Source organism: Hypanus sabinus, unplaced genomic scaffold (genome assembly GCF_030144855.1).
Source record: "Hypanus sabinus isolate sHypSab1 unplaced genomic scaffold, sHypSab1.hap1 scaffold_521, whole genome shotgun sequence".
NCBI lineage: Eukaryota > Metazoa > Chordata > Chondrichthyes > Myliobatiformes > Dasyatidae > Hypanus > Hypanus sabinus.
This window is the reverse complement of record NW_026781384.1, coordinates 209,343-222,106: the sequence shown is the minus strand read 5'-3', so window position 1 is coordinate 222,106 and position 12,764 is coordinate 209,343. Positions and strand designations below refer to the sequence as shown.

Below are 12,764 nucleotides of genomic sequence, written 5' to 3'. Positions count from 1 at the left end.
CTCCTCCTCTGTCTGCCTGGCTGTCCTTTCGATAGATTGTGTATCCTTAGATATTAAGCTCCCAACCACAATTGACTTTTAGCCATGACTATGAGATACACATCATACCTGTCAATCTCTAACTTCGCTACAAGATCATCTACCTTATTCTGTATACTGCGTACATTCAAATATAACACCTTTAATTCTGTATTTGGCACCCTTTTCTTGTCCCCCTGTTACACTGCTACCCATCCCACTGACTGCAATGATGTCCTATCATTTGCCTGTCCTTCCTGTCAGTCTCACAATATACTCCTCTGCTTGTAAACCAACATCTCCATCCTCAGCCCTATCACTCCAATCTCCACCTCCCAGCCAAGTTAGTTTAAACACTTTCCAACAGTTCTAGCAAACCTGCTCACAATACCGAGATTGGTACTTTGGAGGTCCTGCTTTTCAGCTTTCTATCTAGCTCTAAATTCTCTCTTTGGGACCTCCTCTCTTCTCCTTCCAATTGTACGTCATTGGAACCAAGATATACCAAGATGTCTGGCTGCTCACTCTCTCCCTGGGAGGCAACATACTATCTGGGTCTTTCTATCATGTCCACAGACTCTTCTCTCTAGCATCCCTCCTCCAGCCCCTTCCCTTCTGAGCCACAGAGCCAGAGACTCAGTTCCCTCCTGGTTCGGTTGTTCCCCCAACAGTATCCAAAATGATATACTTGTTACTGAGGGCAACACCCACAGGGGTACTTGGTACTGGTTACCTATTCCCTCTTTCCTCTCCTGACAGTCACCCATCCACCTGCCTCTTGCAACCTAGCGCTGACTACCTCCTTGTTGCTACTCAGTTTCTCTTAAGAGCCAAAGGTCATCGAGTTGCAGCTCCAGTTCTTTAACACGTTCTCTGAGGAGATGAGCCTGGGGCACCTTGTGCAGATGTGGTTATCCGGGAGGTCCCAGAAAACCCACATCTCACACAAAGAAGAAAACACTGGTCCCTGGAGTCATTCTTACTGCCCTAACCATACACTAACAAATGAAGAATGAGCATGAAAAAGCTTACCAGATACTTACGTTGCCCACACCTGTTATCGCCCAAGCCTGTTGAGCCAAGGCCAAAAGTCTTCCCACTCTAACACTGTCCCACTCCAACAGTGGCTGATTGCTTGCCCCGCCCTATTTTTATTTGACCTTGCTGATCAACCCAGAACTCTAATTGGATTTTTAAGGGCAATTAGGGATGGACAATTAATACTGGCCTTGCCAGTGATGACCCGAAAAAGGGAAATAATAAATAAATAAGTACATCTTGTTGACCCACCAGAGACCAGGGAATGAAACTCTGCTTGTTGCATGTTCACACTAAGCAGATCTCCTCCCAGAGGCTACTCTCTCTTGCTTTTAAAGATTGAATTGATATCATGTCTTTATGCACAAACATATAAACAAGTCAAACATTTTTGAGATCCCACGTTGTTTTATCTGAATTGCAATACAACTCTGCCTACTGCCCCACACACACACAGAGTCTTGGTTCACATGGAGGCACTGCGGAAGATAATCCCAGAGTCAATTGCTTACCTTTTTCACATCCCTAACCAGGTAATGCAGTGTATTGGGAGGCCCGAGTCTCTGGAATAAAACAGAAAATCCTTAGCTACTTACTCAATGTCCCTCTCCCTCTGCCCTCACCACCTTCACTGTCCTCAGCTCAGCCCCAGCAGGCGGCCCTAGCTCAACACACGTACCACCAGTGATGCCTTAAATTCTCCCTCACAGTCATTCTCAGTGTGAGAGTTTCCTCAGTTTTTTTGGAAGAGCCAGGAGTTATTATTGGTGTGAGAGAGAGGGAGAGAGAGGGAGGGAGGGAGAGAGCAAGGGAGGGAGGGAGAGAGAGAGGGAGGGAGGGGGAGAGAGAGAGAGGGAGGGAGGAGAGAGAGTGGGAGGGAGGGAGGGGGGCAAAGAGAGAGAGAGTGAGAGAGACAGAGAAGGGGGAGTGGAGAGTGTGAGAGAGGAGAGTGGAAACAATTATAGGGAAGTCAAGAAGGGCAATGAAGGGGGCAAGAGTAAGTGTGAAGACAGAGAGATGGAAAGTGTAGGGAAGGGCTTAGAGAGGGGATCGATGCAGAGGGGAGAGGGTGAGAGAGGAGATTGTGAGGATTAAAAAGGGGAGTGAGAAGAGGCAGATTTTTGAGTGAGCATTGAGGAAGAATTAAAGTGACAAGAGTGTAACGGCGGATTGAGGTGAGACAGTAATGGGAGGGAGATTGATGGTAGGTGAGTGAGATAGATGGAGTGAGACTGCATGACTGAAGGGAGAGTTGAGCTGGTTTCCATACAGCTTGTTGCTAGCACCTCACCACTGGGTGCTGTTGAGCGTGCTGCACTTACAGTGTTGTACAGCTCTTCAAGGCGAGGGATAGTTAGGAAGTTGTGGATGTTCACTCCATTCTCGATCAGCAGCTTCACAAAGTCAACCCTGTCCAGAACCAATGCGTCTATCATGGCTTGTTCCAGTGAGTGCACCTGCAGGGCAGAGGACAGTCAGCAGCCCACCCGGGCACACTCAGGCAGGGAGCAGGTCAGCTTACACACACTGTCATCCTCACCCAGTTGAGCAGTTCCAGCTTCCGTGGGTCAGTTTCCTCCTTCACTTCTTCCTTCCCTTTCTTCTTCCCCTTGCCTTTCCCTTTGGTCATTCGCTGTTTTACAGATTTCCTTGATTGCCGAGCAGCAGATACAGAGCTACTGCCCGCTGGCTAGAATAGAAAATCAACACAAACAGCCAATCTGTGGCACCTTCACCCACATCCAGATGGTGATTCCAAACTCTTCCCCCTGATTCTCTGCACCTTTGCTCAGCAGTGACTGTGGAGGGGCAGTGATGGGAGGGAGGAGCAATGACTGGGGAGGGACAGTGACTGGGGAGGGGTAGTGACTGTGGAGGGGCAGTGACTGTGGAGGGGCAGTGATGGGAGGGAGGAGCAGTGACTGGGGAGGGACAGTGACTGGGGAGGGGCAGTGATGGGAGAGAGGAGCAATGACTGGGGAGGGGCAGTGACTGGAGGGACGGGCAGTGACTTTGCAGGGGCAGTGATAGGAGGGAGGAGCAATGACTGGTGAGGGACAGCGACTGGGGAGGGGCAGTGACTGTGGAGGGGCAGTGACTGTGGAGGGGCAGTGATGGGAGGGAGGAGCAGTGACTGGGGAGGGACAGTGACTGGGGAGGGGCAGTGACTGTGGAGGGGCAGTGATGGGAGGGAGGAGCAGTGACTGGGGAGGGACAGTGACTGGGGAGGGGCAGTGACTGTGGAGGGGCAGTGATAGGAGGGAGGAGCAATGACTGGTGAGGGACAGCGACTGGGGAGGGGCAGTGACTGGAAGCACTGCATTGCTGGGGAGACAGTGTTGAATGGTGAAGCAGTGTCAGGGATGGTATTGTGGAGGTGACACAGTGTGGTGATACTTCTGAAGTGCTGCACGGGGCAGGACTGGCCCTGAGACAGTTCTGCAGGATGGATGAATTGTGACACAATAGGTGGAACAAGCAGGCAATTAGGAAGGAGAAAGTTATGGAACCCTTCATGACCAGGGCATGAGAGTAATCAGGAAAGACTCTCTACCGAATGATATCACACACTGGGGACAGTTGAACTGGAACATTTTGTTCAGGACTGGTCTCCATACACAAGGAAGGACGTACTTATGACAGAAACAGACTGATTCGAGGAACAGATGTTAGTCTTCTGAGGACAGGTTATACACACTCCCTATTGTCTCAGAGAACGGGAATTCATCTGATCGAAATAAGTACAATTCCAAAAAGATGCAAGGATTAGTGTGGGGGAATTGCAATGGGGCAAGCGTAGGAATTCACAGAATAGGGTTAGTGTAGGGAATCAGGGTTAGTGCAGGAAATTGGAATGTGAATAGTGTAGAGAATCATGGAACAGGATTGGTGTAGGATACAGGAAATGGGTCAGTGTAGGGAATTGGAATGGGATTAGTGTAGGGAATCAAGAAATGGGGTTGGTGTAGGGAATCAGGGAATGGGGTTAGATAAGAGAATTGGAATGAGACAGATGTAATGAATCAGGATATGCAGGTTGTGTAATGAATAAGAATAGGGATAGTGCAGGGAATTGGAATGGAATTAGTGTCGGGAATCAGGGATTGGGGTTACTGCAAGGAATTGGAATGTGGTTAGTGTAAGAAATCAAGGAACAAGGTTAGTGTAGGGTACAGGAAATGGGTTAGTATAGGAAATTGGAATGGAATTAGTGTAGTGTTGGTGTGGAAACAGGGAATGGGGTTAGTGTAGAAAATCAGAATGGGGTTAGTGTAGGGAATCAGGGATTGGGGTTGGTGCAGGGAATGAGCAAAGGGTTAGTGTTGGGATTTGGCATGGGGTTATTGTAGGAAGTCAGGGAATAGGGTTAGAGTAGGGAATCATGGAATGGGGTTAGAGAGCAAAACAGGTTTGTGTAGGGAATCGGAATGGAATTAGTGTAGGGTTTGGAATGGAGTTAGTGTAGGGAATTGGAATAGAATTAGTTTAGGGATTTGGAATGGAAGAAGTTCAGGGAATTGGAATGGAATTAATGTAGGGAATCAGAATGGAAATAGTGAAGGGAAGTGCCACTGACGATAAACATTATCCATGATCTCGTTGACAGGCAGAGCAGATTCACACATCTGTTTGTTACACCATGTCCTTATGGCATGGATTTCAGTGAAGATATTAACTGGGCCTTGCTTCCTCTGAAAGCTGTGGCTTCAGAAAAAATGAAAGTGTTTACCGGCCAGTATTTCCCAAAGACAAAGATGTGATTACGGGCAATGTCCACCCTGTTCCAGGCCATAGCTAGGCTCAGCTGGTCTGGGGCTGATGCATTTGTGCCTGGAAGGAGAGAAACAATTGGTTATTATTAAAAGATAATCCCTGGAAATCTGTGTGTAACTCAGAAACCCTCTTTGTATACCTGTCATTTGTCAAGAAGCTCACCTCACTGCAAACATTACACAGATGGCCCATTCCTACAATGATCCCCATTCTTAATCTCACACACACATCCATTCTGACCTCACAATCATCCCTTGTCAGTCTTTGTTCACAAACTTCACGCACCCTATCTTTCTAATCCAATGCAAGTCCCTGTCCTTCCAATCAGACCCACGTTCAGCCCCTGCTCCATACTAACCTACACTTGTCCCACACTCCTCTCCCACCCATATTCATTGCCTTCTGATAGTCTCTCTACACAACACTTACACCTCTTGCTCACCTTATCACCCCTTCTTCCACTCACTACCTGAAACAGGCGCTACTTCTTTTTAACCATTTGATTCTTGAACCAATTAGCGCAACCAACTGACTACAGCTAAGCAACATTATCAGCATTTTGATCACTCTGCACTAAAATAGATTTTATCTGTTTTTTCATGTAAAAATTGTGCATAATTCATTTATGTTTTTTCTTGTAAAAGCTACTTATATGATTCTATATTCAAAGTTCAAAGTGGATTTATCAAAGTATGTATACTGCATGCAACCTTGAGATTTATCTCCTTACAGGAAGCCACAAAACAAAGAAACCCAAAAGAACTTATCGAAGACCATCAAACACCCAATGTGCAGAGAAAGAGCAAGTTGTGCAAACAATAAAAGTAATTAATTAACATTCAGAACTGAAGTTGACAAAGTGAGTCCACAGCCGCGAAACCAGTCACAGCTGATGTAGGAGCCCGATAGTTGCAGAACACAGCCTCAATTCAGCCTGTACACACCACACAGTGAATGTCGTGCACCTTCAAGTCTTCAGTTCACACTGCAAAAATGCCAGGTCATACAGGTGGTTCTAAAACTCAACTCCAAAACAGAAGTTTCAGACTACTGACTGCAGTGATTGCTTTTGAGAAACAATGTGAGCAACGAAGTGGCTAATATTGTTTTTGCTGCTGGCAAGTCATTGCTGTGCTTCACCAGCGCCACCTTAAACAGCAGCTTTTTTCTGTGTGCTGCAAAGAAGTTTTTCATCACACCTATGCACACATAACAATACATCAGATTTTAACGTGGACTCTCTCCTCAGTGCTCCATGGTATCATTACTGGGCATGATTCTCACCGGCAGCACTCCACGCGGCCCAGGTGTGAGGTAAACAAGTCAGAGTCAGTAGGCATCGTTGTCCACAATTCACCCTTTCATTTGGAAGCTGGTTTAGCACATGTGGCGAACCGACATGAACATTTGAAAGTTGGTCTAACACACATGGAGAACTGAAGGGAGTACTGAGAGATGTATTGATTTGTTTGTTTGTTTACTGAGTCAGCCAGCTTGTTAGTTAAACATAGCCGAGTGGATCCTTCCAGCACTTCAAGCTATATCGCCTCAGCAACATCCGACAAACCTGATCAACTCTAACCTAATCAATGACCAATTAACCTACCTGGTATAACACTTGGACTGTGGGAGGAAACTGGAGGACCCAGCGATAGCCCACAGGGAGGATGTACAGAAAGCGCCAGTGAACAATGCAAGCAACCTGCAGACAGCTCATAAAACTGTTTCTTTTACTTCATTTTCTTTCAAACATGAACCTACTACAAAGCTGTGTGTAATTGGAACCTGTCATTTACATTTTTAGTGCATTTCTGGACTGAATGAGTGATTTTGCGCTTTGCTGACTCCAAGGGAGTTTGGTGACGTTTGGAGCAGAGTCCGCGGCCTGAGCCCATGATTGACTCCATTGCTTTTCTCCGATCCCCAAGGTTGTAGTTGACAAGGATGAGAGTAGAGGACCTGCAAGTGCTTGGCACCATCTGCCTGCATTTAACTGGCCCTCCTCTCCCTCTCACTAGCTGCTGTCAGAGGAGAGTGCAGGAGTCTTGGGATTCACATTGCAAAGGTTGGTAAGTGAGGCCATGCACTCACCTTGGGGTTCATGATGCATGTGTTCCTGGATTTTTTAGCTGCTTTTCAGTGGTTTGGTTGGGATGATTGATATGGTCTAGGGCACTGGCGAAGAATTCTTTGCCGTGTGGCCTGCAGTGGACTAGTGGCACGACGTTGAACTGATCTAAACTGAAGACTCCTGGATGACTACTTGATGTTTACGTGTGTCTGCTTGTGCAATTTGTTCTTTTCTTCTGTATTGGGTGTATGATGTTTTCTTGGACATGTTCCATGGTGTTACTTTGTCTCGCAGCTGCCTGCAGGAACTGTATACTGTATACATACTTTGATAGTAAATGTACCTTAAATGTTTGAACTGAACTCCATATTCGGGAATGACCTGAGCTGTAACAGTGTTGTGCATTGTGTTAACCACTGTGCTGCCGTAGCACCTTAATTCAAACAATAATACAAATTTCTCAAAGTCTAGGAGCACTCACCTTTCAGCAATGCTGTTAAGATTGCAAGGTCGATGTCCTGCTGTCCCTCTGAACCCATTCGAAACACAGTGATCTGCAGTACAGACTGGAATTATCACCAGGCAGAGACATTTATTAAACAGTGGATTAATGGAATTCCAGGAAATGGGCCACCAGGTCACCAACACAGGAAAAGTAAGGTAAAAGCAACATCTCATGGCTTTACCACAAATCACATAATGGCTCTGGCCACCCCAATATAGAAAGGATGTTGAGAGAGTGCAGAAGAGGTTTACCAGGATGCTGTCTGGATTACAGGACGTGCTATAATGGGAGGTTGTATTTTCTGGAATAGCAGAGTTTGAAGTATACTGTTAAGGTCGGCGGGGGGGGGGGGGGACTGCACAGTGACAGACTCTGAGGCTCTCTAATGGGAGGGGTGTAAAGGAGGAATGCAGTGGTGAGAGGGGATTCCGTAATTAGAGGAGCAGAAAGGAGATTCCATGGATGTGGGAGAGACACCCAGATGGTATGTTGCCACCCAAAGTGCCAGGGTCAGGGATGTCTTGGATTGAGTTGATGAGGTAGGGGGAGCACTGGAAGTCCTTGTGGATATTGAAAACAATGACATGGGTAGGAAAAGGGAGAATATACTGAATAGAGAATTTAGGAAGTTAGACAGAAAGCTGAAATGCAGGGTAGTCAACTCTGGATTACTGACTGTGCCATACATAAGAATAGGATGATTTGGTAAATGAATATGTGCCTAAGGAATTGGTGCAGGGGTCACGGTTTTAGGTTTCTGGATCATTTGGATCTCCTCTGGAGAAGATATACAAAAGGGACGGGTTACAGCTGAAACAAGGGGGTCCAATCTCCTTGCAAGCAGGTTTGCCAGAGCTGTTGGGAGATCATTTAAACTAATTTGGCAGGGGGATGGGAAACAAAGTGATGGGGTGGGCAGAGGCAGTGTGTAGTGAGACTGAGAGCAAGAAAAGAAAAGCAGGACGGTTTTTCAAAGGGAGTCTTTGATAGGAGTACTGCACAGACGCAGTAGAAGCATTCCTGTGCAAGTCCAGCGAAGAACTTTAAAAATCCAGTCTCCATAAAAGAGGGGTATCATTGAGCAGAGTGGTCTTTATGGGAGCAGTTGTTAATGGAGTGGTAAGGCTTCGGTTGAACAGGCGTTCAGCAAGAACAGGCAGAGGAAAGGTAAGTAGGTAAGATCATTTCTTACAACACACACAAAATGTGGTGGAACACAGCAGGCCAGGCAGCATCTATAAGGAGAAGCACTGTCGATGTTTCCAGCTGAGACCCTTCGTCAGGACTAACTGAAAGGAGAGATACGAAGAGATTTGAAAGTAGTGGGAGAGAGGGAAATGCAAAATGATAGGAGAAGACCGGTGGGGGTGGGATGAGGCTAAGAACTGGAAAGGTGATTGGCGAAAGTGATACAGAGCTGGAGAAGGGAAAGGATCATGGGACGGGAGGCCTCGGGAGAAAGAAAGGGGGAGGGGGGAGCATCAGAGGGAGATGGAGAACAGGCAGGGTGATGAGCAAAGAGAGAGAGAAAAAAACAAACAACTAAATATGTCAGGGATGGGGTAAGAAGGGGAGGAGGGGCATTAATGGAAGTTAGAGAAGTCAATGTTCCTTATTTCTTTTTTTTCTTATTTAACTCTTAAGAGAATAGGAGACATGTCTACAGGGCCAGCGTTCTGTTCTGTGTGTCAGATGTGGGATTTTCAGGAGATTCCCAGCCTCCCTGATGACAACATCTGCGCCAGGTGCATCAGGATGCAGCTCCTTAGAGACCGTGTAAGGGAACTGGACCTGCAGCTCGACGACCTTCAACTGGTTAGGGAAACTGAGGCAGTGTTAGATAGGAGCTACAGGGAGGTAGTCACCCCTAGGCTACAGAGAACAGATAAATGGGTGACTGTCAGGAGAGGGAAGAGGGAATGTCAGGTAGTGGAGAGCACCCTTAACAATAAGTACTCCATTTTGAGTACTGTTGTGGGGGGCAGGAGACAAGACCTACCTGGGGGAAACAACAGTAGCTGCGCCTCTGAAGGGTAGGGAAGTGAAGAGGATGGCAGCAATAATAGTGGGTCAGTGGAACAGATAAATGATTCTGTGGATGCAAAAAAGAAACATGGACGATAGTTTGACTCTCAGGCACCAGAGTCCAAGATGTTTCTGGAAGTGTTCACAATATCCATAAAAGGGAAAGTGAGCAACCAAAAGTTGTAGTACATATTGATGACACGGGAAGAAAGAGGGAGGAGGTCTTGAAAGAAGAATATAGGGAGTTAAGAAGGAAGCTGAGAAGTAGGACCTCAAGGGCAAACACAAAGTGCACTGCAGATGCTGTGGTCAAAGCAACACATGCAACATGCTGGAGGAACTCAGCAGGTCGGGCAGCATCCGTGGAAACAAACAGTCAACATTTCGAGCTGAGACCCTTCATCAGAACTGAAGAGGGAGGGGGCAGGGGCCCTATAAAGAAGGTGGGGGGAGGGTGGGAAGGAGAAGGCTGGTAGGTGCCAGGTGAAAACCAGTTAGAGGAAAGATCAAGGGATGGGGGAGGGGAAGCAGGGAGGGGATAGACAGGAAAGTGAAGAAGGAATGTAAGGGGAAAGCACTATGTGTAGTAGAAGAGGGCAGAATCATGAGAGTGGTGATAGGCAGCTGGAGGAGGAGGCACAGTGAAACTGAGATGGGGGAAGGGAGAAGTAGGGAATTACCATAAGTTGGAGAATTCAATGTTCATGCCAAGGGGCTGGAGACTACCCAGACAGTATATGAGGTGTTGCTCCTCCAACCTGAGTTTGGCCTCATCATGGCAGTACAGGAGATATTGTATGGACATATCCAAATGGGAATGTGAAGCAGAGTTGAAGTGGGTGGCAACTGGGAGATCCTGTCTGTTGTGGCGGATGGAGTGGAGGTGCTTGACAAAGCAGTCCCCAATCTGCGTTGGATCTTGCGATGTAGAGGAGGCCGCACCGGGAGCACCAGATGCAATAGATGACCCCAACAGACTCACTGGTGGTAAGAGAGGAGGTGTAGCACTTATGCTTGCAGGGATAAGTGCCAAGTGGGAGATCTATGGGGAGGGATGTGTGGCCACCCAGCCCTCAAGTTCACTTGGTCCATCTCGGACACTTCTCTCCCCTTTCTTGATCTCTCAGTCTCCATCTCTGGAGACAGACTGTCCACTGACATCTTCTGACCCACTGACTCTCATAACTACCTCGACTGTACCTCCTCCCACCCTGCTAAATGCAAAAATGCTATTCCTATTCCCAGTTCCTCCGTATCCGCTGCATCTGCTCTCAGGATGATGTCCGTTCCATGACATCTCAAATGTCCTCTTTCTTTAAGGATCATTTGTTTCCCTTCTGCTGTCATCAATGATGCCCTCACCCGCATCTCCTCCATTTCCCACACTTCGGCCCTCACCCCATCCTCCCGTCACCACAACAGGGACTGAGTTCCCCTTGCCCTCATCTACCACCCCACCAGCCTCCGGATCCAGCATATTATCCTCCATAACTTTCGCCACCTTCAACAGGACCCCACCACTAAGCACATCTTTCCCTCTCTACCCCTCTCCGCTTTCCGCAGGGATCGTTCCCTCCGTGACTCTCTGGTCCACAAGTCTCTCCCCACAGATCTCCCACCTGGCACTTATCCCTGTAAGCGTAAGTGCTACACCTGTCCCTACAACTCCTCTCTTACCACCATTCAGGGTCCCAAACAGTCCTTGCAGGTGAGACACACTTGAAGTATTGATGACAGTTTTTGGTCCCATATCTCAGAAAGGATGTGCTGTCGTCGGAGAGAATCCACAGGAGCTTCATGAGGATGATTCCAGGAATGAAGGGGTTAACATATGAGGAGCATTTGGCAGCTTCGGGCCATACTCACTGGAATTTATAAGAATGTGGGGGATCTCATTGAAACCTATAGAATGTTGAAAGGACTAGATAAGGTGAGAAGATATTTCCTGTGGTGGAGATATCCAGAACTAGAAGGTAGAACCTCAAAATTGAGGGGTGACCCTTTAGAACAGAGGCAAGAAGGATTTTTTTTAAGCCTGAGAGTACTGAATCTGAAGAATGCTCTGCCACAGACTTCGGTGGAGGCCGAGTCGGTGGGTATATTTAAAGTGGAATATCCTTGATCGGTCAGGGCATTAAAGGATATGGCGAGAGGGCAGGTGCATGGGATTGAGTGGGATCTGGGATCAGACATAATGGAATGCTGGAGAAGACTCGATGGCCTAACTCTGCTCCTATGACAAGCAGATGTTAGGGAAAATTGCAGTCAGTGGGATCATTTAAAGTACCAAGTTCAAAAAGGGTGATGAATACAGGACTGAAGGTGCTATATTTGAATGCATGCAGTATATGGAATAAGGGAGATGATCTTGTAGCACAGTCACAGATTGGCAGGTATGAAGTTGTGGGCATCATTAAGCTGCGGCTGAAAGAAGATCATATTTGAGAGCTTAACATCAAAGGACACACAATGTATCAAAATGACAGGCAGGTAGACAGGAGTGGAGTGGCTTTGTTGGTCAAAAAATGAAACCAAATCAGTAGAAAAAGTTGACATAGGATCTGAAGGTGTAGAATCCTTGTGGGTAGAGTTAAGAAACTTCAAGGGTAAAAAGACCCTGAAGGGAGTTATACACAAGCCTCCAAACAATAGCCAGGGTGCAGGGTACAAGTTACAATTGGAGACAGAAAAGGCATATAAACAGGGAAATGCTATGAATATCATGAGGGATTTCAATATGCAGGTAGATTAGGAAAATCAGAGGGGGAATTGTAGAATGTAAATGAGATGACTTTTTAGAGCCATTTATGATTGAGTCCACTAGGGAAAAAGATTATTCTGGATAGGTGTTGTATAATGGCCTGGCTGTGATTAAAGAACCCTCAGGAGAGAATGATCATAATATTATAAAACTGCTGGCTTCCCCTGAGCATAAGGGAAAGGGCCTGTATTGTGCTGTAGGTTGTCTATGTTTCTATAATACATCACTATGGGATTGGACAACGGCAGCAATTCAATTATTTCAGAGTTCAGAATATATAGAAGAGTGTGCATGTAGGCAGGTACAGAAGGTGGCTAAACAGATGGAGAGAGGGGGATTCAACATGTCCCATAAAGAAATGTTTTTAGTGTTGCTCACAGCTAGGGACCCAGAGCAGCAGGTAAAAAGGGGCTTCCACCCTCGCCCTCTGTGCAATGTGGAGGAAATATTGTCTGGGGAAGAAAGAAAGAGAGGCTGTAGGATCATTTTTTTTTTAGCCCTCTGCTAGTAAGGGCTCCTTTTGTCCTCTACCAGATTTCTTGTATTCCATTCAGGATTCCCTGAAAAGGAAA

General features: G+C 46.8%; 1 protein-coding gene across 1 annotated transcript in view; it reads right to left on the bottom strand.

The window, feature by feature from the left end:
* LOC132389274 (transient receptor potential cation channel subfamily M member 1-like) overlaps window positions 1-12,764 on the bottom strand; it is a gene marked incomplete at its 5' end in the record, with an annotated part of 255,446 nt that overhangs the window by 106,799 nt on the left and 135,883 nt on the right. Inside the window, 5 exons of the mRNA XM_059961770.1 lie at window positions 1,569-1,619; window positions 2,379-2,513; window positions 2,597-2,746; window positions 4,787-4,887; window positions 7,383-7,455. Of these exons, the coding sequence (XP_059817753.1) occupies window positions 1,569-1,619; window positions 2,379-2,513; window positions 2,597-2,746; window positions 4,787-4,887; window positions 7,383-7,455 (510 nt within the window). The remainder of the gene's footprint in view (window positions 1-1,568; window positions 1,620-2,378; window positions 2,514-2,596; window positions 2,747-4,786; window positions 4,888-7,382; window positions 7,456-12,764) is intronic.